Raw genomic sequence first — 23,886 nt, 5'->3', positions numbered from 1 at the left:
TCCGATCAGGGTTGTTAACTTCCATACATATGAGCTAAACACTGTAACAAACCCGTAAATATGGATTTAAGTTTTATAGACCTTCCTTCCGATCCCTAGCAATTTAGTGGACCGTTGAGCATTTTGTAAAATCTGTGCAGTTAAATATGTAGTTAGTGGCAATAACGGTTATACTCTTGTGCCAGCACCAGGACGTGTTGGTTGGTTTTTATCATATACGGAGTAAACACACACATGTGATCAGGTGATGTTAAAATTAGAATAGTAACTTGGAGAGGGTGAGAAATCTGATTCTATTCAATATATTGCTATCCTTGCAACACTCTGTTCCTGATACATGATGTACGAAGTGCATCTTCAGCTGTAATGGATAAATTAAGGATGGAGGGCAAGGACAACAGAAAAAAATTAAAGATGATATGTCATGGTAAGCTGTCTTATCTATGAACCTATAGCTGCTAATTCCTTCAACACTTTTAAGACTACCACTGTCCTTATGTTTAAATTCTGCTTTTGAAAGGTCGGTATTTAATTGTTCAGCCTGAAAAGGAGCAAGAATCCTGCTACTTCCCTCCTTGTTCTGTAGTGATTTTTGGCAGGCGCCTAATAACGTGTGTGTGTGATTCTTTTTTTCTTTTTCTTTTCATTTCCAAAGGTGCCATTCTTTCTATTCATAATCTTCACAGTTTATACCATGCTACCCTTTGGGATGAGAGGCGCTGTCATAATTAGCGTTCTTTCTGCTCTCTCCCATATTATTGTTCTAAGCATCGTGGTAGGCATGACTTCTCAGGAAAACAAGGAATCCATTCTATTTCAGGTAAGGAAATACTACCTGGTTAAGTAATTAAATATCCTAGTCATATTACCATTTGATAGTGGATTAACTATACTGTTTAGGTAAGTTCCACACTTCCACGTGGATTTTCCAAACAAATGGATTTGGAGCTTGCGCCCGGTATGTTTTGCATGCTTTTCATAAAATTGCAATTATTTTCATCTATAATGCATTTTGGTCTTCTGACCTAAGTGAAAGCAGCAGAATTATTATTTTAATTTTTTAACTAAGTTATTCAAAATAGGACAAACTTTGTCACAGTCGTTCTTTCTAATCTGTGCTGTTTCAGATGAGTCCTATCTAACTTCATCTGGCACTGCTTACAGGGTGGATCAAAAGGGCCATTGCTGCCCTGGGGAGTCAGCAGGCTCTGGGAGTGCTACTGGCTGCTTTCAGCGTTCCCAACACTTATTAATAGGGCGTGTTCAGAGGAGCACCCCAGCTCTTTTGATGCAGGTGTGTGTGTCAGGCTTCACACAGCACGCTGACGCATGAATTTGTAGACTGGTTTCTCCCTAAATCAAACACCGATGCCTGCAAACAAATGTTAAACGATGGAGCAGAATTTTCTGTTTCATTTGAATGCCTGTGACTCTGAAAGTTAGCATGTATTTCCCAGGCACATCCTGGCTAACTGCAGCACTATGACTTGGTGTGTTATCGGGTAAGAGAAAAATTGAATGTGGCCTGGGATTGATTGTTTTTAAGGAACTAGCACGTGTATTAGTGAAGTGTCAATGACTGTTCTGCAGTAGATAAATATTTTTCTTCTTGTGCAGTTACTTGCCAATGCTGTCATTTTTCTTTGTGGTAACTTGATGGGTGCATTTCACAAACGCCAAATGCAGGTTGCTTCGTGGGATTTGTATAGGTACACACTAAAGTGCATTCAGGTCCGAATGAAATTGAAGATTGAAAAGAGGCAACAAGTGAGTGAACTAATTTGTTATGGATTGCTTGTTTTCATTTCTAAAGTCTGTATAATTTTATAAGGCTGGTGACTAATGCATGTTAAAAGGCTTGGTCAAATCTTTGTGATACCCATCTAGTATCAAAAATAAAGTTGTGCCATTTGTAACAAAAGAAGGAAGTTAAAGGGAGGAAGCTGTTCTCTGTGGCTTGTCTATATGAAAATCACAGTATTTGTAACAGGAACGTAATTGCCAGTTATTTTAGTTACTTTTTTCCTAGTACAACATGTTACTGGGACTGGCCCAAGGTAACTTAAAAGAACATGCCCTTAATGCCCTGAAAAATACTTGTAAGGTAATTTCAGCAGTTAGTTTCATGCTTCCCTTGGTTGCATTTTTTTTTTTTTTAATTCTAAACTATTATTTGTTCTTGTATTTTCTTGTCTCAAACTGTTTTTCTTTTGCTAGAAGGAGAAAATTTGAGCCTAAGGAAGAAAAAAATTGTATAATAAATTACAGTATTCAAGTATGACATAGTTTATTTCCATAAACTCCAGTGGTATTTAAAGAATAAACAAGGAACATGAATTTCTTACTGAGGAAGGATTGTAAAGAAGTATCAAAGCTGAAACTAGGGTGCTTTTCCTCTTTTATCCTGGTATAAGTAGGGTTAAGAACAACAGCTCTAGGAGGCTGATGTGTGCTGAGTTCTCTGCCCACCAGTTACTAGATAAAAGGAAGGGGCTGAAAAGTGACTGACTTGATCGAATTGAAAAGAAGAAAATGCCACACTGCTAGTGTGTTCTGTCCTCTGATGCTAATCTTGTTAGATGAGATGACAAATCTGCATGAAAGTCCTGGCAGAATTTCCCCATGCAGCAGCCAGGGAAGCATCTAATCAGCTTACACGGGCAGTGTGCTCCCATTCTTTGGGCTATGTGGTAAAGAGCATAGTTTGCTTTGTGGTTGTGTTTTTTTTTTAATGGTTGCTTGTTTGAAGTGTAGATGTGCTTAAGTCTATGGATGGCTTTCTTTTAATCTGTGTTGTAATTTTCAGTTTCCTTTTTGCCACCCACTTTTTCTCTGTGAAAATGATGTGAGAAATGCTGCTCAGGGTTCATCATCACTTCCTTGAAAACTGGGTAGTGTGTCATCCTCAAATGGCCCCGTTACGTTCACTGGGGCTCTGCTCTCAGTTTAAATTGTTCCCCAAGGTTGACTCTCCTAGTATTAAAATGCTTGAGGAGGGGAAGGAGGTGATTCTGTTTCTGGGGGCAGCCTCACACTAAACTGCTGTCTGTACCTACTGTAGTCCAGTGCTTGATGCTCAAGGACTCCCTCCTCCCAGTATGATCCCAAGGCATTTCTTTTTGGTGGCAGGCACTGGTTAAGTAACCCTGGCAGGCTACTGGCATCTGTATTCTGCTGCGTCAGCTATTCAGGAGAAGGGGACAAAGAGTTGGTCCAAAGGGACAGCGTTTTACTCAGTTACTCAATGTTTTGACCTTGCTGGCGATGTCATCTGAAAAAGTTCCTGCTTGTAGGAAACTGCTTGTAGCTGTTCCACACAACATTTCCTCTTCCGTGGTGACTGTCTCTGGGGCAATAGAGCCCTTCCAGTGTTAGAAGTATTCTCTTTTTTGTCTTCCTCTTTTGCCCAGCAACTTAGCAGGGTCTTCTTTGACGAATGGGCTTTTAAGTCAAAACCAGTGTAAAACAGTGCACTGAATAGTCAAACAATGTAAGTGGTTTTTGAAGAGTCTGTAGTCTCACTCGGTTCAAAAGACTTTATTTCGGGGGCATGAGTTCCTGGTTCATTTAAGCTAAAGCAGCATGTTTTTGACATTTTTGTATCTGTTGCTGCCTTTCCAGCATTTGAGAATTCATAAGAGTTTTTAATACTGTGTAGATTGTTCATTATAGAACATAAGCTTTTACCAGAAGCTTTATCAGATGATGTTAACATAACACAGAGACTGGTGGAAAAAATAAGTTTTCATTTATCCAGAAATTGTAGTACTGAATACTGAATTTTTGTGCATGTCATGATTACAGAGATATGCCACATCTAGGTCGCAAGAAACAAAGGGAAAAACAACCTTACTTAACTGTAAAATCAGTGATTTTGAGAACAGAAATGTAAAAACCTTTTTTGGAAAATCTGACATTCATTACTCAAAAGCTATTTGAATAAAGGCATTTTGTTTTTGTTAATTCTTGCAGTCACTAAAATCCTGCAGTTTCAAATTTACTGTGTTGAGAATTTTCCATAATTTATTTTTTTACCTCTTCTCTTAGGAAAATTTGCTTTTATCCATACTGCCAGCTCATATCTCTATGGAAATGAAGCTAGCAATCATAGAGCGACTGAAGGAAACTAATGATAATAGGCAAATGCATGACAACAACTTCCATAGTCTATATGTAAAAAGGCATCAAAATGTTAGGTAAGTGGAAACTCTAGAAGTAATTGTATTAATATAAGCTGCTGATTCTTACCAGTGTATATGGTCCAGTGAAACTAAAATGTGGTGGTAGTCTTTCAGGCTGAAGTGAGCTTCTTTCCTGTTGTGGAAGATCACGTGTCCTGAACTGATGTGCTGTCTTCTAGATCAGTTGAGATACTTGAGCCCTTTTTTCTGGAGTTGTTTTACAAAGAGAGATGCTTTCTCTTAAATGCATTTTAATATTTAAGCTGACTGTGGAATAGACATATCTTCATATTTCAATTGTGTTGTTTTTTCCCTTTGTTCTTGTCTAGCATTCTTTATGCAGACATCGTAGGTTTTACTCGCCTTGCCAGTGACTGCTCTCCTAAGGAATTAGTAGTGATGCTGAACGAACTTTTTGGAAAGTTTGATCAGATTGCAAAGGTAAGTATTGCAGTTTGTTGTGCAGTAGGGATAAAGGCCACCTTTGGAAAAACAAGAATTCTTCTCTGCGTGACAGAAGGCAGTTGGTGTTAGTGCTTCTGGAGTCAGGAAGGACAGACTGCTTTGGCTTTAAAGCTAACTAGCAAAATCACATTAAAACAAAATTTAAAACAAAAATATGAAATTTAGCAAGATATTGTAATTTCAGTTCTTAAGTCTGGAGGCTTATCTGTATTGTTCAGGGAATTGTCTGATGGCAATAAACGATTGTAATAGGGCTGTAAGAGGTGCTGTATACAAGCTCTATTTGAGGAGCTTTACTGTGTTCAGTTAGGATTTTTTGTTGGCTCTACAAATGGAGAACTCTCAGGCACACATTTAAATTTATAAATTCAGTCACAGTGCATCAGACCAAGGAGTTCTTTATCTCAGGCGTAATAATTAGTAATGGATACTTACAGAAGAATGTAAGAAAGGGAAGTACATTAAAATGGTCCCTATTAAGACATACCCTCATTAAGGCCCTTCAGGCTGGCAGTAGTTCTTGTAACTTCCAAGTGCTGCTTAAGGTTAATTTCTTTGCAGCTGTCATCACAAACTGAGTTTTTGAGCCTCACATTGCAGGAACTGTATCATATACATGGTTGCATGATTGACTCTGTGTGGTGACTTTTGTTATCCTGAAAAACTGACCCTAATCTTGGATATATGTCATATCCATTGATTTTTCTGTTAGTATTATGAGGCAAATATGGCTTTAGGAAAATAAATGCTGCATTTTGTTGCAGCCTATGTGACATCAAAAAAACAAATACCAACCCAAATTCCAATTCTAGAAATTAGCATTAGTAAAGCATAAGCCAAGACTATCTATCAGAATTTCCCATTGTTTAAAGATGTTGATTTGGTTTTGTAATTGAGTATATTTGGATATACTGAATGCAAATTAGAAAATTAATGGATTTGGAAAATCTTGGTTTTGTGAAATTCTAAAAATTCTTCAGAAAAAGTGGGAAAACTCTATTAATATAGCAGAAGAGTGAAATTGCTTTAATTAAACCTTTGTGGATGTCATTGAATAAATTCTTAAATATATCACTGATTAAAACCTGGTTATAAACCTAGTTAACCTTTTTGATTAAATGATATTGCTAATCTTTGTATTTATATGAATTCAGTTGCTGTTAAAATGTCAAGTACTGGAAGATAAGAGAGCCATACGAACTGTATTGTAATTGCATTGTTGCGAAGCAGCTTCTTAGAACACACAGAATAAGTCATGTCGTTTTAGTTGCCATGAGCTTTTTATGCCACAGTAGAAGCTGAGGTTAAAGACATTTGGTCATTTTTTGCAACTGTTCCTCAGATACAAAACAAGAAAAGATTCCAAATTTTGAGTCATATGTTTTAATTTCTCACTCCTTTTTGCACATTAATTTCTCACTCCTTTTTGCAAATTGCACTGTTTAAAAAATGTCCGGATTTAGTGAGTCTGGGTTTTTTGCAGCTCTGTGGTTGAGCTGTAAGAAGAGATTCCTTCTTTTTGTGCTGTTTTTGTTCTGCTGAAGAGTATTCACAGTCATCTTTTCCATAATGTAAAAACGTTGTAGGCTCCAATTTACTTAATAAAAGTCAGTAGCTAACCTGGACACTGAGCTGGATACTGAAGTCTAACAGCTCTAATCTAGGGCAAGGTTCCCCTGTTGATCTCTGGAACTGAAGCACGGGGCTATCTAAGCTCATCCCTTGCTGCAATGCTCAGAATCTACTGCGTGGCTTAAGATTTTGGAGAATGATGGCTGTTCTCTTAAGACCTCACTGATGAGGGAGAACAACTTAGTCTGGTGAATTGTCACTGATTTGGGCTGGTTGTAAATTAGGGTATTTTGGAGATGATTAAAGAATTGCTGGGCTGTTCCTACAGCAGGGTTGGTTGGGCAGCTGGAGGTGTCAGCTGGCCCAAATAAAGCCATCTCTAGTCATTGGTCAAACGCTAGACAGCCTTGCAGAATTAGCCCTGGCTTGCTTGCAGCCTTGTAGTTAAAATTCTTCAGTAACGTTTTAACAAAAGACACTATGAGGACCTCTTCGCTCTTGCCCTTTCCTCTCTGCAGCCAGTAATGGACAGCAGTATCCTCTGTTGCACAGTTAGGAAAAAGTTTTCTGCTGCCAGATAGTACTACTATTTTTTGTTAGCAATAGCAAACTGTAGTGTGTGCTGGCTTCCTCTTCAGTCATGTTTGAAGCAAAAACTCCTCATTTTGCTTTTGCGAAGCTACCAGGTGGGCATCTTAATTCCTAATTTCTCCCTAAATTCTGTGCAGGTTTTACAACACTGCAGAATATTACTTTTGAGTCTGGCATACAAAAATTGAGGAAAAGGTGAACAAACTGCAGATAACTCAGGTGTTAAGATGAAGATTAAAAGATAGATAAGTAGATTTCATCCTTTAGACAGTAAATTCTGTGACAGTTTTTTGTTTGTTTTTTTTTTATTTATAGCTTCTCAGTTGCAAACAGTTCCAAGAATAAAGTCAGAAACTAGTATGATGATTTTATTTCAGAAATGCTTGAAGTGGTCATTTCTGTTACCCTCCAGAGAGAATGTCCAGGCATTTGGATGTGAGAAAGGAGAAGTAGGACTGAAGGAAGCCTGACTTTCTCAATCTATATAGACAAGACCTAGTTTTGGTGTCATTAGCCTACTTGCAGTTCACTTTTTCTTGTTAAATATATTTACCATGATTTCACAGGAGAATGAATGCATGAGAATAAAAATCCTGGGAGACTGTTACTACTGTGTCTCAGGCCTACCTGTGTCCTTACCGGTTCATGCCAGAAACTGTGTTAAAATGGGACTTGACATGTGTGAAGCAATAAAGTAAGTATAGCACAGAAGGCTTTTTAAAGTTAACAATGCTATGAAGATAATGAATAAAGTCATTCTTAGTTTTCTTGTCAACATTTGAAGTGTATTTATTAGCTGTAGTTGGATAGTTATGCATTAAGTCGTAAGTTTGTCTCTTGTCATTGCACTAAGTGTATAATGAGACTAAACCTTAACGAATCTCCAAGAAGGAGAGAAAATCAAAAGTGTAACTTATGCTCTAATGCCCTCCTCCTTCCATAGGCAGGTGAGAGAAGCCACAGGAGTGGATATCAACATGAGGGTTGGTATTCATTCTGGGAATGTGCTCTGCGGAGTGATCGGCCTCCGGAAGTGGCAGTATGACGTCTGGTCACACGACGTGTCCTTAGCAAACCGTATGGAGTCCGCAGGTGTACCTGGGTGAGGATCTTCCCTGTCAGTGCTGATTCACTCTGTTGTCATGGTTTTCATTATCCTGGTTTATGAATCTGGAATTTCTAACTGTGCCGTGACACAAATCCTCATAATGGGATGATGAAAATAGGAGAAATACGTACTTACCAGAGCTGTAAAATATGTTAGTATTTTCTGGTTCTGTTTTCAATGAACTGTAAAATTCTATTCTTAGGCAAATGACTGCTGCTTGACCGTCTCTTCATTGGAGAAATTTGTGTGCCTTCAGCAGTGCATTATGTTAACTTAGTTAATCCATATTGTGCACAGGGATAATACTGTATTTGTAAGTTTAGCGAAAGAATAGATGTGCTACTGATGTTGACAAGGCAAAGCTGCATATTTACCTACTGTTAATACATCGATCAGTCCCACTTGATTTATATTAGCTCTATATTCACCACCACCACCCCCTCAAGAAAACACAACTTGGAGAGTAAACTGCAGCCTGATGAGGAGCATCCAAGCAAGGATAGAACTGTCGGTTGTTGTGTATTCTCTCTGCATAGTGTTTGTTACGGGCAGAATGGTCAGGAAAGTGAGTACTCCTGAGTGGAATAGCAGAGGCAAAGCAGTAATGTAAGTTACCATGTGCTGCTCAGCGGTGTAGAGGGTTGGGTCTGAGGTTGCTATTCATGCTGCCTTTTTGAAGATGCTTATTGAAAAGGACAAATATAAATGTATTTTAAAAACACTAGCACTTTGTATTTTCTTCATTTAGGAAAGTATACTTTTTTCCCCATATTTTCTAAATTGAACTTGGGGATTAGAATTAAGAGTTTCCCTTTTTCCATTCCCAAATGAGACCATAATTTTGTAGGCTCTTGGTAGTCTGTGCAAATTAGTATTTACTAATTGAATGGCATTCATGTGGATAATGTTTAAGCATTAAAATACCGGTTTCTCTTGGAAAGTGATTCTGGCCAGTGACATTATAGGGTTTCTTATTATCTCCATGCCTCAGACAGCTTTTAGGTATATACTTGTAACTTAAAAATTAATTTTTGCAAAGCGGTAAGGGGATGTATCAAATTATTTTCTTGCATTGGTGACCGTAACAGAAAGCCAACTAATTGGAGCTTGGTTAATAGTTGCAATACCATCCAGGTTGAGTGTTCTAATGTGTTGATTCAGCATGGTTAAACAAGAAAACAGAGTTGTAAAGTTTCTTTTGTTGGTAAAGCAAACAACATGATTCTGAATATAGCACGAAAGCATACTTTTCTTAGTTGTGTTTAGGACCAGTGCCTAATCTTGAAAACTTCAATTACTCCATTACATTCTTTGTGCTTATGTTTGATCATCTGTTAAAGAACAAAGCTGGTTTAGGTTGGCTTGCTGATTCTGAAACATTACACTTCCTATATCTATACATCATGTGTTTCAAAACTAGCCAGAGGAAACCTTGCATGTGTGGAAGACTGAGCCTTACAGGGAGGACAGGTTTCTATGTCATGCAAATGTTGTGTTATATTTGTTTCCTGCTATGTGGAAAAACGATGTGTCTGGGATTCCCCATTCCAACGTTAGATAGTCTTGCTCCTTTGGAAGCAGAAGTTTTGTCATGGGGAGCGGTTTGAGGTTTTTATTTAAAATAGGAAGTAGGTATGTTTTGGGTTTCTGTAAATGAAGGAATTCTAGACGCTTTTAAAAGAATGCAGGAAAACTTCTGGCTATATAAATATTTTATTTCCATTGACAGTATCCTTGTTCATCTTCTTTCTGATTTTAAAAATTATTTGCATTCATAACAACGTAATACACTAGTAAAGCAGAAAGGACTGGTGTAAAACCAAAATTAAAAATGCATTCATGACCAATTCTCTCTAATATGTGTATGCCTGAAAGTTCAAAATATGTTATTCTCAGGTGTGGTAGCATAGGAAGTTGAGTGCACTCAATGTTGGGTGTTCTGTGCTAGCGTGGTAGGTGCAGTAGTGCATGTTACATCTTGCCTTTGAGAGGCAGCTTTAGAGGTAGCAGCTTTTGCTTATGTGCTGATCCTGGAATCCAGTAAGCGTTAGTAACTGCTGAGAAATCATTGGCATAGTAATTTAAATGGAAAGAAGTTTGCAGTAAGATCTGAAATGTACGTCAGTGTGTGATTTGGGGAAGAGGGGAGAAGCAGCTTGGTAAAATGGAAAATGGTGGGTAGTGAACAAATGTACCACCTTTTGAGATAAGTGGAAAACCACAGAAAACTTGCTGCAGTACATGACTGTTTTTTAAGGCTCAGTTAATACAGTCATCACCCAGTATGCCTCAGTCCCTACCTATGGGAGAAAATGATGCTTTAAAGCAAGCTTTAAAATTTCAGATTTGAGAGTTTGCCTTGGCTGCAAAACTGCATAATCAAGGTTACAATTGAAAAAACAGGTTTTTTTGAGACAATTACCAGTAAACAAATAAAAGCACACATCCTCCATACTCCAAAACTCTTACCTTTTGGCTCCAAAAGGATTGAAGAATCTTTTGTTCTTCCTCGTGGGAAGCCACAACCACTTGTCTCCAGGTCTTGGCTAAATTATCTTTAGGGAAACCTACATGCAGCATAAGGAAGAAGAGGCAGGTGGGACAGTGACCCCCTTGCTCTCTGTAGTTAGGCAGGAGTGCTGCACACTCCCAGCTTCTATTCTGGCAATGTTCTTTTCCCAGCTCTGTGCTGACAGATTGTAGGACTGACAGCACAGTGTGTAACCCCTCCGTGCCAAAGGAAAGTGAGAAAAGCTGTGGGAAGATGAACAATGAGAAAATACAATATGAGAGAAATGCTGTTTTATGAACATGCTCAAGTCTCTTGTTGAGAAATTCTATGGAAAGATATTACTGTTAATGGATATGGAAAGATGTAATTCAGGATACCGACCTAAATTATGTTAAAGGGAAATTGTGAATGGGAACAGAAAAATACTAACTGCTCCCCTTCGAAGTGTGTTGCTGTTGTTGCTGTTATGCTCTCCTCTGATTGTTTCAGTCAGAAAAGACAGACTTTCAGAATTATCCTTCTAGTTGACCAAAAAAACTTTTCCAGCTTTTTTCCCAGACTTTGTAACCATTTCCTCCCCTCCTCATGTGTTTCTAGCATGAGACAGTCCTCGCTTATGTTTTGTGAGCTTTCCTTTCAGCTTTTGCCATCTGAAACAACCTGCCTGTGAGTCTGTCTGTCTTGTCAGTCATCAGATGTCCTTTGATCACATTTCTTCTTGTTTCTTAAATGTGTCTGCTTATTTCAATTTAATTTTATACTGATACTATCTCATTCTGGGAAGTGTTTTTAGCATACTTGCTATGAGAGATGTGCGACGAAGACCTGCAGTAAAGGATTGCAAATATGTTTTTTAAGTACTGGCAGAATCTTGCAGTTGGCTGCCAAAGCACAAGATGGCTGAAAAGCAGAAATGTCAGCAGTAGCCATTGAAATGTAAATGAAATACTTAGTGTGACCTTTCTGTAAGTGTTTGGGTCTCTTGTTCTTCCTCCCTTTCTCAGCCGTGTACACATCACTGAAGCAACATTAAATCACCTAGGCAAAGCTTATGAAGTAGAAGAAGGGAATGGACACCTGAGGGATCCTTACCTTGAATCCATGAATATCAAAACCTACTTAGTGGTTGATCCAAGGGTATGTGTATGTTTTTAAACGTATATATTTATTCAAATATATACATACATTTACATTTTAAGAACGTAGGTGTTTGTGGTGCATACACCTTTTTAATTCAGGAACCGAATTAAAGCATGGTATGAGTCATCTGAGTAGCTTGGATTTGGGACTTAAGATCTGAAAGACATCCTACTGTTTTATCACATGACTATTAGCTTGAAGGTAATAACCTCTTATGTGGCCCACATAGTCAAATAAGTATTTTTACCCTGTGTATTTGCGTGATGTGTGTCTCTCAAATCCAGGTCAAAAGGGGTGATGAGGTCATAAAAGAATACCAGTATTGTGTGCCCACTTTCAGATAAAGTATTCCCTGTAAAATAGCTTCTGACATCATCTTCCTCACTATCTTGGATGTGAGATTCACCTTCTTTTCAAGGTATAAAGTTAGCAACTGTTAGTTGCCCCTTTAGAGCCTGGTAACCTTCAGGATCTTTACAGGAAAGAATAGTATAGAGCCCCTTTTAATTAGCAAGAACTCAGTCTTTGTTGCATGTTTTATGTACTCAACACTGCACCCCCCCTCCCACCATGTACACAAGCACATATTCTCAGAATGAGGATCTAAGTCTATTGAAATGGTCCCTGCTCACTTGAAGATACCTGTGAAATGTTAGAGAATAACCAGTCATTGATGTATTGGTTTATTCTGTAGTTTTAGCTTCCTTTTAGACCCACAAGGTTATTGCTGTATACCCTGTATATACTGCCTGACCCAACACCTGTGATGTAGGGATATAATCTAATGTCGAGTCTGTAATTTGTGGGATCTTCTCCCAACCACTGTTGCGATACGCCCTGGCTCAGGATTTGGGAATCCTTTTCCCCTGCTGTTGTGCTGACTGCAAGGAAATTGTGTCTGTTCATCAGATCCTGCGATCTCTCGCATCATCGGAAATAAACCAGGAAGTTTGAATGCTGCAGTGTTACAAGCAAAGGCTTGTAAAGGCAGCTGAAGCAAATTCATTATGTCATGATTTCCTTTAGCTCACATTAATTAAATGAGATAAAGGAATCGAGATTGGCTGACACATTGCTGATACGTGTTCAGAATCCTCCTAAATGGCTTGATTTTGTAGTCCTAAACTTCTCAAGTACACAGAGTTTGTAATTGGTATCATTTTCTGTTTTCTAAATGAGTGTGTTTTTTCTGTTAGTCCAAACAATGCATGTCAAATAATCATCTCCCTAAAGCAAGAGTTAATGATGGGCTGAAGATGCGAGCGTCTGTTCGGATGACACGTTATTTAGAGTCCTGGGGAGCAGCCAGGCCCTTTGCCCACCTGAACCACAGAGAAAGTGTGAGCAGCGACTCTTCAAGTTCCCAAGGAAGGCAGAGAAAGGTGAGGTTTGAAGTAATGATTGTCATCCTATACTTGCAAACTGCTCCTCGTGTCTGTGGTGTGAAACTTGAAATCTGACAGGGGTTTTGTGGCTGAATTTCTGCTATTACTCTTGGTCTTAGATGTGTACATAGAACTGCGAAGGTATCTGTGCAACAACGGTTTCTGTCAGAACTTAACAGCATTCAAACGCTGCCAATCGCTAGCATGCTATACTCATAGTAAACCTTCAAAGTAAAACTTCGAAACTATCTTTTTTTATTTCCCCTGACATTTTTCCATTTTGGGTTCCTGCTTTTGCTACCTGCAGTTTTGGAAAAAAGATAATTCATCTCAGCCTTCAGATGCACTGAACATGTACTTAAAATGTGTAGAAAATAAACAATCCCTCCACATGCTTTGTGTGCAACAGGATTTTACCAGTAAAGAATTTTTAAGGTTCAGAATTGTTAAGATTTTAAAATTTAAGAAAACTGATTTTTCCTTCGATCTGCCTTTCCTGAAAGCTGAAAGGAGGAGATATGTATGCTTTTAGGTGTGCTCCTGCAGGTGCAGCAAGGCTGTACTACTCTCTGTAGGCAGATAGCTGTAGTAAATTTTAAATTAAGTATCCGTCCATTCAGGTTTTTGGAAGTGGTTTCCAGTCTACTTGCCTCTGCTGATGTTAGTTGTTTCAGTGTGTGGAAAAAAATAAGAGGGAAGATCTGTTAAATCATTTTCTAATTTTTTTTTTGTCAGAAAATGCTCACTCATTAAAACAGAAACATTGCTGGAAAGAATTTATTTTGATAAGCTTTTCTATTTGAGAATGGTTGTTGACTTTTATTTGTGGATAAAAATGTTTTTGCCAGCTTCCTGAATTTTATTTTCAATAGTTGTTTGACACTTATTGAATGTGTAACTTATTCTTAATTCCTTATTTGATTTAGGAAATACCTTTGTGTTCCACTGGGCGCCAGAGAACTTCTGATAGGTTTGTCAAGTACTTTCTTTTTTTAACATACGTGATCCTGTGCTCCTCTTGCAGTTCGATGTACTGTAAGCATGTGATCTTTTGGTTGATTAATCTCTCTGTGTGTGGTATTCCTGCATTAGGAAGGTTAAGCTAAATCTTTGGCCTTTAAAAGGCTTCTCAATTCATGTTTGTTATTGTTAGCAGACTCTAAAAGGAACTGCCCCGGCCCCCCTTCATCTTACTGGCCCCTCAGTCATTCAGGTTGCATTTTGCTTTATGGGCTGTAGCAGGACGGAGGGGAGTAGGGAGGTAAGGACCAAAGGAGCAGTGGAAAACAAATCAAAACACTTCATGTATTGTATACGTGTATCTGTTGTAACCGCTTGTGGTACCTCAGCTTTTAGTTTTCTTACTGCTAGATGCTAGATTTGTTTGTAAGTGCTATAGTACAACATAAATACAGTTTAACATAATATTATAATTAAATATATATATTTAAATAAATACAAATATATATTTTGCAAGTCTTTGGTTAGTAATATTACTGTATGCCCTTGTAGTGTATTAAAAAATTGGCACCATATGCAGAAATGTTTACAGTGGTACCTGTACCACTGAGTTAACTAAGTAGATGATTTTCACTTGTGAAACATTCTTTTAGTTTATCAAAATATTGTCTTGAAAAATGCATGATTTGAGTAACTAGAAAAATGCTGAGTAAAGTGCTTATAGATGTATATGTTTATCAGTTTGGAGCGTTCTCATCTAACTTCTCCCTGGTAGTTTACCTGAAAGTATGGTCCTCTGTAGCCATTAGTTGTTTCTGAATAGCATTTGTGACATGGACTTCATTTTGTTCTCAGAAATTCATCTCAGAAGGGAAGGATAGAGGAAGATATCTATGATGAAATGATGTCAACTATTGAGGGCCTCAGTTCAACGAAGTACGCAGGTTTTTTTTTTTCCCCTTCATCTTTTCTTTGAGAATAATCTGCATTCTCAATTTTCTTGATATAAAATTTGCTTCTCAAAAATGAAAAGTTATCAGGATTTTTGTCTTGCCTTTTTTGGGTCTTTGTTTTTTTACTTACTTTAGTTCCTTTTAATTTGAATATAATGAGAGTATTACTGCATTATTATAGCAAGAAGCCAATGGTTAGTCTGGCTGTTCAGTGTGGTATAGTACTATGAGAGACAAAATTATTGCTATGCTTTTTACGACTGTCCGAAGTAACGAGCCAAACTGCAGTGTAGGATGGTATAGGAAGCTAATGTTTGTGTTCTGTTTATTAAAATAAGAAGTGTCAGGAGATGGGGTGCAGTCCTGAACAAAGCCTATGTAAAAAGTCAAATCACAGTTTTGGGGGTAATAATAAAATTGCTTTAGTGTCTGGTTCACCTAAGGTAAATGGTCTGTCAGTAGCAGGTGGTGCGTTTGGCACTATAGTTGCATTTAAAAGCTGTCACACACAGGCAATGTTGTTGGTTGTGTTGTGTTTTGTCTTGTTTTTAAAGACATTTAAAACACAGTATTTAAACTTCTGTCAAATATAAAACAGTGAATTTGAGAAGAAAAACTCTTTCTTTCATCTAAATTGTAGCAAGGCTGTTACCATTGTACCGCAGCTATTCCTAATGTGGGCCTGACATTATTTAGGGGAAGTTTTTGGAGGCTGTGAGCCATCCCTAACATCTGCTACTATACTTTCCTATTTGTAAACCTTCGGGAAGGTCTGGGGTTACATTTTGCATGTAACTGGCAGATGCTGTTAGAGCGTTCTGAATCTGTCTGTGAGCTACATAAAAATGTAACCGCTCATATGTTTCTGCTATGAAGCATGAAGACCCTTGCAGAACTGTCAGATGTGTGTAAAACAGTGGCACTCTCACCCTGTATGTTGTGGAGTCTCAACTCCAGCGATGCTTTTGCACATTCTCCTTGGCCGGTTGCATACATTTTGTAACGTGTGTCTCCTGAATGCAGTCCCTGGTGTGGCAAGTCGGATGACTTCTGTGGATTTTCACTGATTTTTGCAGAACCTGGTCTTGAAAAAGAGGTTGGTAAGAGCAAAATAATCCTTTTTGGTCTTTGATTTGCACTTCAGAGCAGCATAAGGATATATTTGAAACTGTCTGTTTTCATTCTGAAACTGCATTCTGGAGATGACTGCACATCCAAAGAGGTTTTTTTAGTAACTAATGGAAAGCAGATCTCATTATTTGAGTTGGTCATTCTTCCTTGATGATGTTAATTCTGTCGATTAAAGGAGATTGTCTCTAATCTTTAGTTAAATTCTTGCCATAGGGGAGTTAGTAGGAGTTTAGCAACTTTACTGTATGAAGAATTTCTCTCAAAAGTAATGAGATTTTTTAAAAAAAGTATTTCTGCATCCGTAATGAAAATGCTTTGCTGTCTGTGGCTGTTTCATTGCAAGTATAATACTGTTATTTGTTAGGTAGAGTTTACTTTTCTGTTTGAATAACTGTTGTTTAGTTACTGTGCTGTGGTGTACTGTATGTAGTTATTGGCATCTGTGTGTGTATATATATATGGACTTCAGGTTTACTTCTGTGTAGATCCTTTTTTATAAGGATTTTGACTACGTGCATCTGTGAAGCGCTTATTTAACATACTCGTGGATTTCCTTCTAGGTTTGAAATTATGCTTTGGACTAGGCTGCTTTTCTTGACCGATGTTCGAGTGAATTTTATTTGGTTTTCTTTTGTTCACTTTTAGTTCTATGTATATTTTTAATAATACAGTATAAATTTGCATATATATGTCATCACAAAAATGTAATAGAATTTTAAAACCCCATGGAATTATCCTTAAGATTTATTATAATCTGTGTTTCAGTATCGCACCATTCCTATTCTAAAACTGAAGAGTTACTTCGCGTGTGCCAGTTTTGTGTTCCTCTGTATATTTCTGATACAGGTGTTTATAATGCCAAAGTAAGTGTCAGTATTTTAATATTTTATAATTCGAATTAAAAAATAGCTAAAGTGAAACTCATGTGCATGAAACTTTCTAAAGTCTTTTGGAGTTCCTGAGGGTTTACGTTTAAGAAACGTACACCACTTAGGACTAATTTACCCCTTTATTAAGGAGTGCATTCATGTTATTGGCATAAAATAAAGTAAAGTCTGAAAGTAAAATAGAAAGTAAAATAGAAATGTATGAAAGTAAAATAGAAATATTTCTTTAATATTGTGTTTGCTTAGTACACACAGGGAGATGATCACTTAAGTAAGAAATACTATTTTAGAAGAATAGTTCGCTGTAAGCACATTGAGCGAGCAACAGAAAAACAGGATTAGCTGTTAAAATGTGCTCAGTGATCCTTTCGTCAGTAGAGATACAAGGAGGGAACTTTGAGCTTCTTGTCATACCTCCGAGAAAGCAGATGTGTGATAATTCTAAGTTTATGGCGTATTTGTTTTTCATGGCTGTTGCAGTGCAATTTCCATGTGGTTTATGCATGGGGCAGTGGTTCAGGCTGTCAGTGAGGAGTAGAACATCTTAAAGTAGTATTTGTGCAACCTCTGCAATGTTATGGTCATCCAGTGCTTTTAGAAGAAAAATTCTATTTAAATTTAGAGAAACAGTGTAAGCAAATATTATTCTGAATTGAAGTTTGAAAATATTTGCATTTAACACTAGTTTGTTTAATGCTTTCTCTTCTGTTTAGAACTGCAAAACTAGGAATTTCCTTTGGCATTGTTGCAGTCATCATTGTACTTATTTTGTTTGTGTGCTTTGCTGAGAAATGTATGGTAAGTTTATTTTAAAAAAGAAAAAGTTTCCTGTTTTCAAAAGTGGATGGATGTAATTTGGCAACTTGGTCTGTCTTTTAAGATAATGAATTGAGCTATTAATTGCAATAGGAGTTCCAGGAGCCTTGAACCTCAGGTTACCAGAAGATTTAATTGCCTGAAACAGATTTTTCATGTCTGAAAATTCTCACTGTAATTCAAATTATTTGAGGGTCAGAATAGATGGGTAGGAGCAAGGAGGAAGATATTAACACTTGCTGAGTGGTGTTGTTTTTTTTTTAAATTTACTTTTAGTTTTCTGTTTGTCCTTAATAGTAATTTTGGTTGTAAATCCTGATGTTTTCTATACTGGAAACAAAATAAAAATAAGTTTGAATTCAAGATTAGTTTTTATAATAATTTATAAAGCCCCATGAAAATTAGAAACATATGAATAATTTATTGGCAACAATTTCATAGCTGTTAGAATTCCAAATTCACCATTACATCAGTTAGGACACTTTGCATTTGTAGTTCCTTTTTCTTTGCATTATTAAATGTATGCAATTACTGTTTAAAAATATATAGTGACATAGAGACGGCCCATAGTGACACAGCGTTCAACAATACAAAATAAAAAAAATCCATCTTCAGCCCAAGAACTATCTGGAGGCAGGAGTGGGAGAGGGAAGGGATTTTAGAGAGTTCCTTATGCTTGTCAAATCTGCGTCCTGCTCGGCCAAGGGTGAGAGGGAATTCTGAAGTTCTGTTAGGAACATGCCACCATCAGCCTATTGCAGAGTGGTGATGGTGGTCTCCCAGGACCACTGCCACAGAAAGAAACGGTCTCTTACAGAGCCAGGCTCAAGTTGTGCAAAAGAGAAAGGAAAAAAAATAATTGCACTCTGTACATGGGAGAAAGTTTTGTGATTAATTTAAGAGTACAGTTAGATAGCCTGTATGGTGTATCTGAGTGGATGGATTTTATAGCACATGTGGTTTCTACATATCTAAAAACACACGGAGAAAAGAAGAAGAAAATTCCAAGATTGCAATTGCATCAGACTTGGGTTTTACGCTGGGGGTGTTTTGGTATAGCATCCTGGAATAATGCTTGCAATCGTTAACAGTATGTGCTTTACTAGGTGCTTTTCTCTATAGCAACAAATGGAGGATATTAAGATGGCAAGAAAGGGGACTGTCTATGACTGATTTCAATTTAGTAATCTGAAAATGTAGTTCCAAATATAACAGTACAGCTCCAGAACTAAAAAATACAGCATAGGTTGTCACTGTATTTTTAGTAAAATTTCTCTAGAACTTTCAATCAGATCATAATTTTGTATTTTTAAAGCAGAAATTCAGAAAATTTTAGCACCCAGCCTCTTTGAAACAAGGAAGCATTATCTCCATTTTCAGCTGTGGAAAGTCATTAGGCATTTAACCTGAATGACTAGATTCAGCATTCTAAATTAGGATTCCAGTGAGGAGTCTTGACATTCTCCTGTGGAGAAAAAGTATTTTATATTTAGAAATACTTCTTCCCACGTATCAAAGTGTTATCCATGTTACTGAAACAAACTAATTTTGTTTACAGAAGTGCTGCTCGGAACAGTGGCCTTTCCTGCGCCATCTTTGTGCTATCTCGGAAAAGGTGGAAACAGTGCCTTTACTTAGGCTTCCTTTAGCAGTCATCACTATAGGTGCCTTACTGATTATAGCCATTTTTAATTTGGTAAGTAATCACATTGTCTTTATTCTGTGAACTTACTGTAACATCCACAGTTTAAGTAACTTTCTGTATTCTTTTCTTCAAGCACCTTGCTTTTTTGCACTTTTTTTCCTGATGCCTGATTTGCAACATGAGTTGATTTACACAAGGATAATGCATGACGCCATGTAAAAGAATTAAAAGTAAAAATTCCCAGTTTGTAGAACTAAAAGTTCATGTGATAGACCTGAGTTCTACTTGCTTCCAGGATGGCATTTATAATTACTATTCATTATAACTATCATCACTAAGATTGTCTTCCATCTTTTTTAATGTGGGTGTAAATGTTTGTCTGCAGTGGGTGGAAATTTTAAGCAGTTTACTGTGCTATTTGCACTAGCTAGTGATAACGCAGATGGGTGAGGGAAGACTCTAGCTTGACTCTTTTAAAGACATTATGGGTAGTTACTGCTAGACTAATATGCAAATGGATTCCATCTTTTAGTTTGAGTGTTGTATTGCACCTGGGGTACATACATTTGGAAAACAACCCTTTTGGAGTAACCTCGTAGTCAAGACCACTCTATTGTGTGGTTTTTTTGAACAAGCTTTATGTGATGTATGTTGTTAACAGTTAAACCTATCTGGCAGCTAGCTACTGAAAGTGATGTCCTTCTGGTCCCACGTGCTCAGTCTGCCATTCTTCTGATTCCATGGGCAGTTTATTCTGAAAGCTATACTGCAGAAAATGCTTAATTTTCTTTAGTGGGGTTGTTTTTCTGATGGCTTAGGTCCTTGAATTGACTCACAGCGGTGTCATGTGAACACCACCAGAGACAGCCTAAAAGAAAACAGGAACAGCAGCTGTGAAACTCGGGGGGTGAGACAGAACCACATGTTTGTGCCAGTTAGCTGTTAGATTAGCATAGCCATAATGTGAAATGTTACCCTAAATTAAAAAATAACCAAGTAAATACTTGGCAGTTTTAACCTTCCTGCACCTTGTGTGTGGAAATATGTTTAATAAAACTACATGGGATATCATCATATTTCAACATTTATGTCGCAGTAGCACTGAAAGGGCAACGAGATCAGGACTCATTGTATAATACATGGAGAAAAAACTTAAAATTAGTGACTACCTGCTAATAAGTTTGTATGGTGGTTTTGTTATTTTTTTCCCTAATAAGACTACTGAAAAGAACAAACCTGCAAACTTTACTGGATCAAATTACCTGTGTGATACCACCTATGTGAGTAGAGTACCATCTTAATTTCTAAGTTTAAAATTAAGCGAGTCTTGAATGGTGTGTGTAATATAGATGGATGGCAGCATTTTGATATCTTTTCATCTTTTTATAAAGATAAAATTTTTAAATTGTGGAACACAAGGTTTTACTCCTGCCACAAGGCATTTTTAGGGGTATTTTCTATCATTAGCTATGGCTTTACTGTGCATCTTTTAGGGATATTTGTGGATAAAGCTGAAGTCTTGGCTTGCTTTGGTTACTTGGCACCTTTTAAAAGGTGTTCTCTAGCATTTCTGTAAGCATAGATTCAGCAGTTACTAATGACACAAAAGAATTATTTCTAGGGGTTTCATTTTTTGTGTCTTTAATTCCAAAGTAGCATTCTATTTTGAGATCATCCAAATGTTTGGGATGCTCCTGTCACCTCGCCACCCCTTTAGATGATGGACATGTTTTTGAACAATGCGCAGCAGGTTGTGTGGGGACCCTTTCATTCAAGTCCTTACGACAAATGATAAGTTACACATATATATATATATAATGCACATTGTACTCATCTGGTAATTTTCTGTTCTTGTGTGTCTGTACATCAGCCTTTTGGAAACACAACTCAATCCTGCGTTGAGGAGACTGTAAGTATAAAACCCAGATCTTTGAGCTTATATGTATTACTGACAACTGGCAGGTTCTGTGGCTGTATGAAACCCAGCTTTTTTGGGTATCAGACAGCAGAAGAGTTCTTCATGAAACCAAGGTGTTTCAGCTGCCATTGCTGTGCTGAAGAAAGTACGGCTTTGCAATTTTTTGAAAGTTCAGACTTAAAAGTAGATCTCAAACTTCGAGGGAAAAGCAGTAGAAAAGGATGATGGTTATGTCTGAGTCTGAGAGATGAGAGCTGTACTTGCAAGTGTCCCAGTAAAGTATCTTGATAGAGGGAAAGGGCTTAAATGGCCAACAGACCTGTGTCGGCGTTCTCTGTGTAGTGGTTTCTTTTTCAGAGGTTTGGCTTCAGGGTGGTAACTGTGAGTGTTCATTACCTTTTGGAGGTTAGACTCAATGCCTTTAGCATGACAGAGTTGGTATAATACATTACTATGGGGGCTTTGATCCTGAGTTGCCCCATAAATTGTTCCGGTGTCAATCACTTCAGCAGAAACGTTAACTCTTTAGCTAAGAATCTTCCAGATCTGTGGTAGGTCTGTGCTATTATGAGTGAAAAACTGTGCTTTGGGCCCCTCACTACAAGAAGGATGTTGAGGTGCTGGAGCGTGTCCAGAGAAGGGCAACGAAGCTGGTGAGGGGTCTGGAGCACAAGTCTTATGGGGAGCGGCTGAGGGAACTGGGGTTGTTTAGTCTGGAGAAGAGGAGGCTGAGAGGAGACCTTATCGCTCTCTACAACTACCTGAAAGGGGGTTGTGGCGACGAGGGTGTTGGCCTCTTCTCCCAAGTAACTAGCGATAGGACAAGAGGAAATGGCTTCAAGTTGCGCCAGGGGAGGTTTAGATTGGATATTAGGAAAAATTTCTTCACGGAGAGGGTGGTCAGGCATTGGAACAGGCTGCCCAGGGAGGTGGTGGAGTCGCCCTCTCTGGAAGTGTTCAAGAAACGTGTGGATGTGGCGCTTCAGGACATGGTCTAGGGGACATGGTGGCGCTGGATTAATGGTTGGACTTGATGATCTTGAAGGCCCTTTCCAACCTAGTGTTTCTGTGATTCTGTGATTTTGGACATAAAGAGAAATAAACTCTTGAGGAGCAGAAGCTGAGGTAATTTTGGAGTTGTTTGTAGAGTGAAGTATGCTAGCTTAGCATCTTACACCTGTGCCTGTGGCTGAGGGAGCAATCCTGTCTGCGCAATGCACTTCGTACCACCTGACAGTTTTAATGATCCCAGCTGCATGCTGACCTTGGACACCACGCCTGAGCTGTGATTCCTCTGGGAGATTTTTCAGTAATTCCTTTGGTTAGTGGCCCTAGCTTGATAATGCTTATTAGCATCAAAGTTCTTACGAAGGATCTCTGTCTAAGGTTGGAGAACAGGTCATGGTCTTCACATGTTACAGGTGGGGGAGATGAGAATGTGGCATCTGCTTAAGGTTACAAAGGCAGAGCACTGTCAAAAGTAGGACTAGAATGCTGGAGTTCCTGGTTCAGAGCCTGTTCATTGGACTATGAACCTACTTTAGGTTAGTCTTGAACTTTGAATAAATAATTGCTTAAATTAATAGACTTCAGAAGATAAATCTCAACACTCCGGTTTTTATCTGACACTGCTTACGTTGGTGTGATGCTTTTTGTTTGTCTTTTAACAAAAAAGTAAAGTTAAAAAAAGTTAAGTTCAGCCTTTTAGTGCAATCAAAAATAAAAAGCTTAAAGTGTATTTAGCAAGTGATTGTAACTTCTTCCATATAAATTACAATGATTCTGAACGTAGAGCATTTGCTATGGTTTGAAAGTCTCTTGGGCATGAAGCCTGAATAATGCAACTGCTCTTTAAATTCTTCTTTTACAGTATTATGCTTACTGCTGCATATTGGGGTTTATTGCTTGCTCGGTATTTCTTCAAATGAGCTTCGAACTCAAAGTTCTCCTCCTGTCCATTGCTGTGACTGTATACCTCATCATTTTTAACACCCTTCAGCACAGAAACTTGAGCTTCTATGGCAACAGTACCAGGTGCAGTGTAAAGTTTCTTATAATTGACAATACTATTTCATTAAAGGAGCTGTTAGGTTTTTGGTACACTTGCTGGAATATTGAAATATCAAAATCATGTAAGTCAGACATGGCAAACCTTCCTGTAAAGTTAATGAAGTGGAAATCATATTGGACCAGATCAGGGTGCCTTTTTTTTTTTTTTTTTAAAGAATGTGTGTGTGTTCTGAAAAATTCTGTAATATGGCTTCTGAGATCTCTGGAAGTTTAACTTACATTAAAGACTAGGGGGTAGAATATTAATCTCACAATAAGGTTAATCTTCAGTTAGACTATGAAGAAAAGCCTTGCTAAAAGTCTGATGCTCAAACTGTGCTTGCGAGACCTTGCTAGTCAGTAGGGTAGTGAATTCTTCTTCTACCTACCTCACTAACTGCACATATTTTGAAAAATAACAGCAATTTACCTGATCTAATTGAAGAAACTATAAAAATACTTAGAAGAAATCATATGTGGAAGGGTTTTAACTGTTCATTTGTAAGTCTGTTTCTCAGATTCTCAGCATATTCTCATAGCTGCAGATTAGATTTTGCAGAGGCTGTGAGCTGT

The 23,886-nt window shown here is 37.8% G+C and overlaps 1 protein-coding gene across 1 annotated transcript in view; it reads left to right on the top strand.

Annotated features, from left to right (window-relative positions):
- ADCY7 (adenylate cyclase 7) overlaps positions 1 to 23,886 on the top strand; it is a 31,551-nt gene that overhangs the window by 3,034 nt on the left and 4,631 nt on the right. Inside the window, exons 3-18 of the mRNA XM_010282638.1 lie at positions 656 to 820; positions 1,618 to 1,767; positions 4,048 to 4,196; positions 4,511 to 4,622; positions 7,376 to 7,503; positions 7,753 to 7,911; positions 11,434 to 11,566; positions 12,766 to 12,951; positions 13,881 to 13,924; positions 14,770 to 14,850; positions 15,891 to 15,963; positions 16,764 to 16,861; positions 17,599 to 17,683; positions 19,260 to 19,397; positions 20,564 to 20,626; positions 23,135 to 23,298. Coding sequence (XP_010280940.1) covers positions 656 to 820; positions 1,618 to 1,767; positions 4,048 to 4,196; positions 4,511 to 4,622; positions 7,376 to 7,503; positions 7,753 to 7,911; positions 11,434 to 11,566; positions 12,766 to 12,951; positions 13,881 to 13,924; positions 14,770 to 14,850; positions 15,891 to 15,963; positions 16,764 to 16,861; positions 17,599 to 17,683; positions 19,260 to 19,397; positions 20,564 to 20,626; positions 23,135 to 23,298 — 1,928 coding nt within the window. The remainder of the gene's footprint in view (positions 1 to 655; positions 821 to 1,617; positions 1,768 to 4,047; positions 4,197 to 4,510; positions 4,623 to 7,375; positions 7,504 to 7,752; positions 7,912 to 11,433; positions 11,567 to 12,765; positions 12,952 to 13,880; positions 13,925 to 14,769; positions 14,851 to 15,890; positions 15,964 to 16,763; positions 16,862 to 17,598; positions 17,684 to 19,259; positions 19,398 to 20,563; positions 20,627 to 23,134; positions 23,299 to 23,886) is intronic.

The sequence above is a fragment of the Phaethon lepturus genome, unplaced genomic scaffold (genome assembly GCF_000687285.1).
Source record: "Phaethon lepturus isolate BGI_N335 unplaced genomic scaffold, ASM68728v1 scaffold6670, whole genome shotgun sequence".
In the NCBI taxonomy this organism is placed as follows: domain Eukaryota; kingdom Metazoa; phylum Chordata; class Aves; order Phaethontiformes; family Phaethontidae; genus Phaethon; species Phaethon lepturus.
The sequence above is the reverse complement of the archived record's forward strand: the minus strand, read 5'-3'. Positions and strand labels throughout refer to the sequence as shown.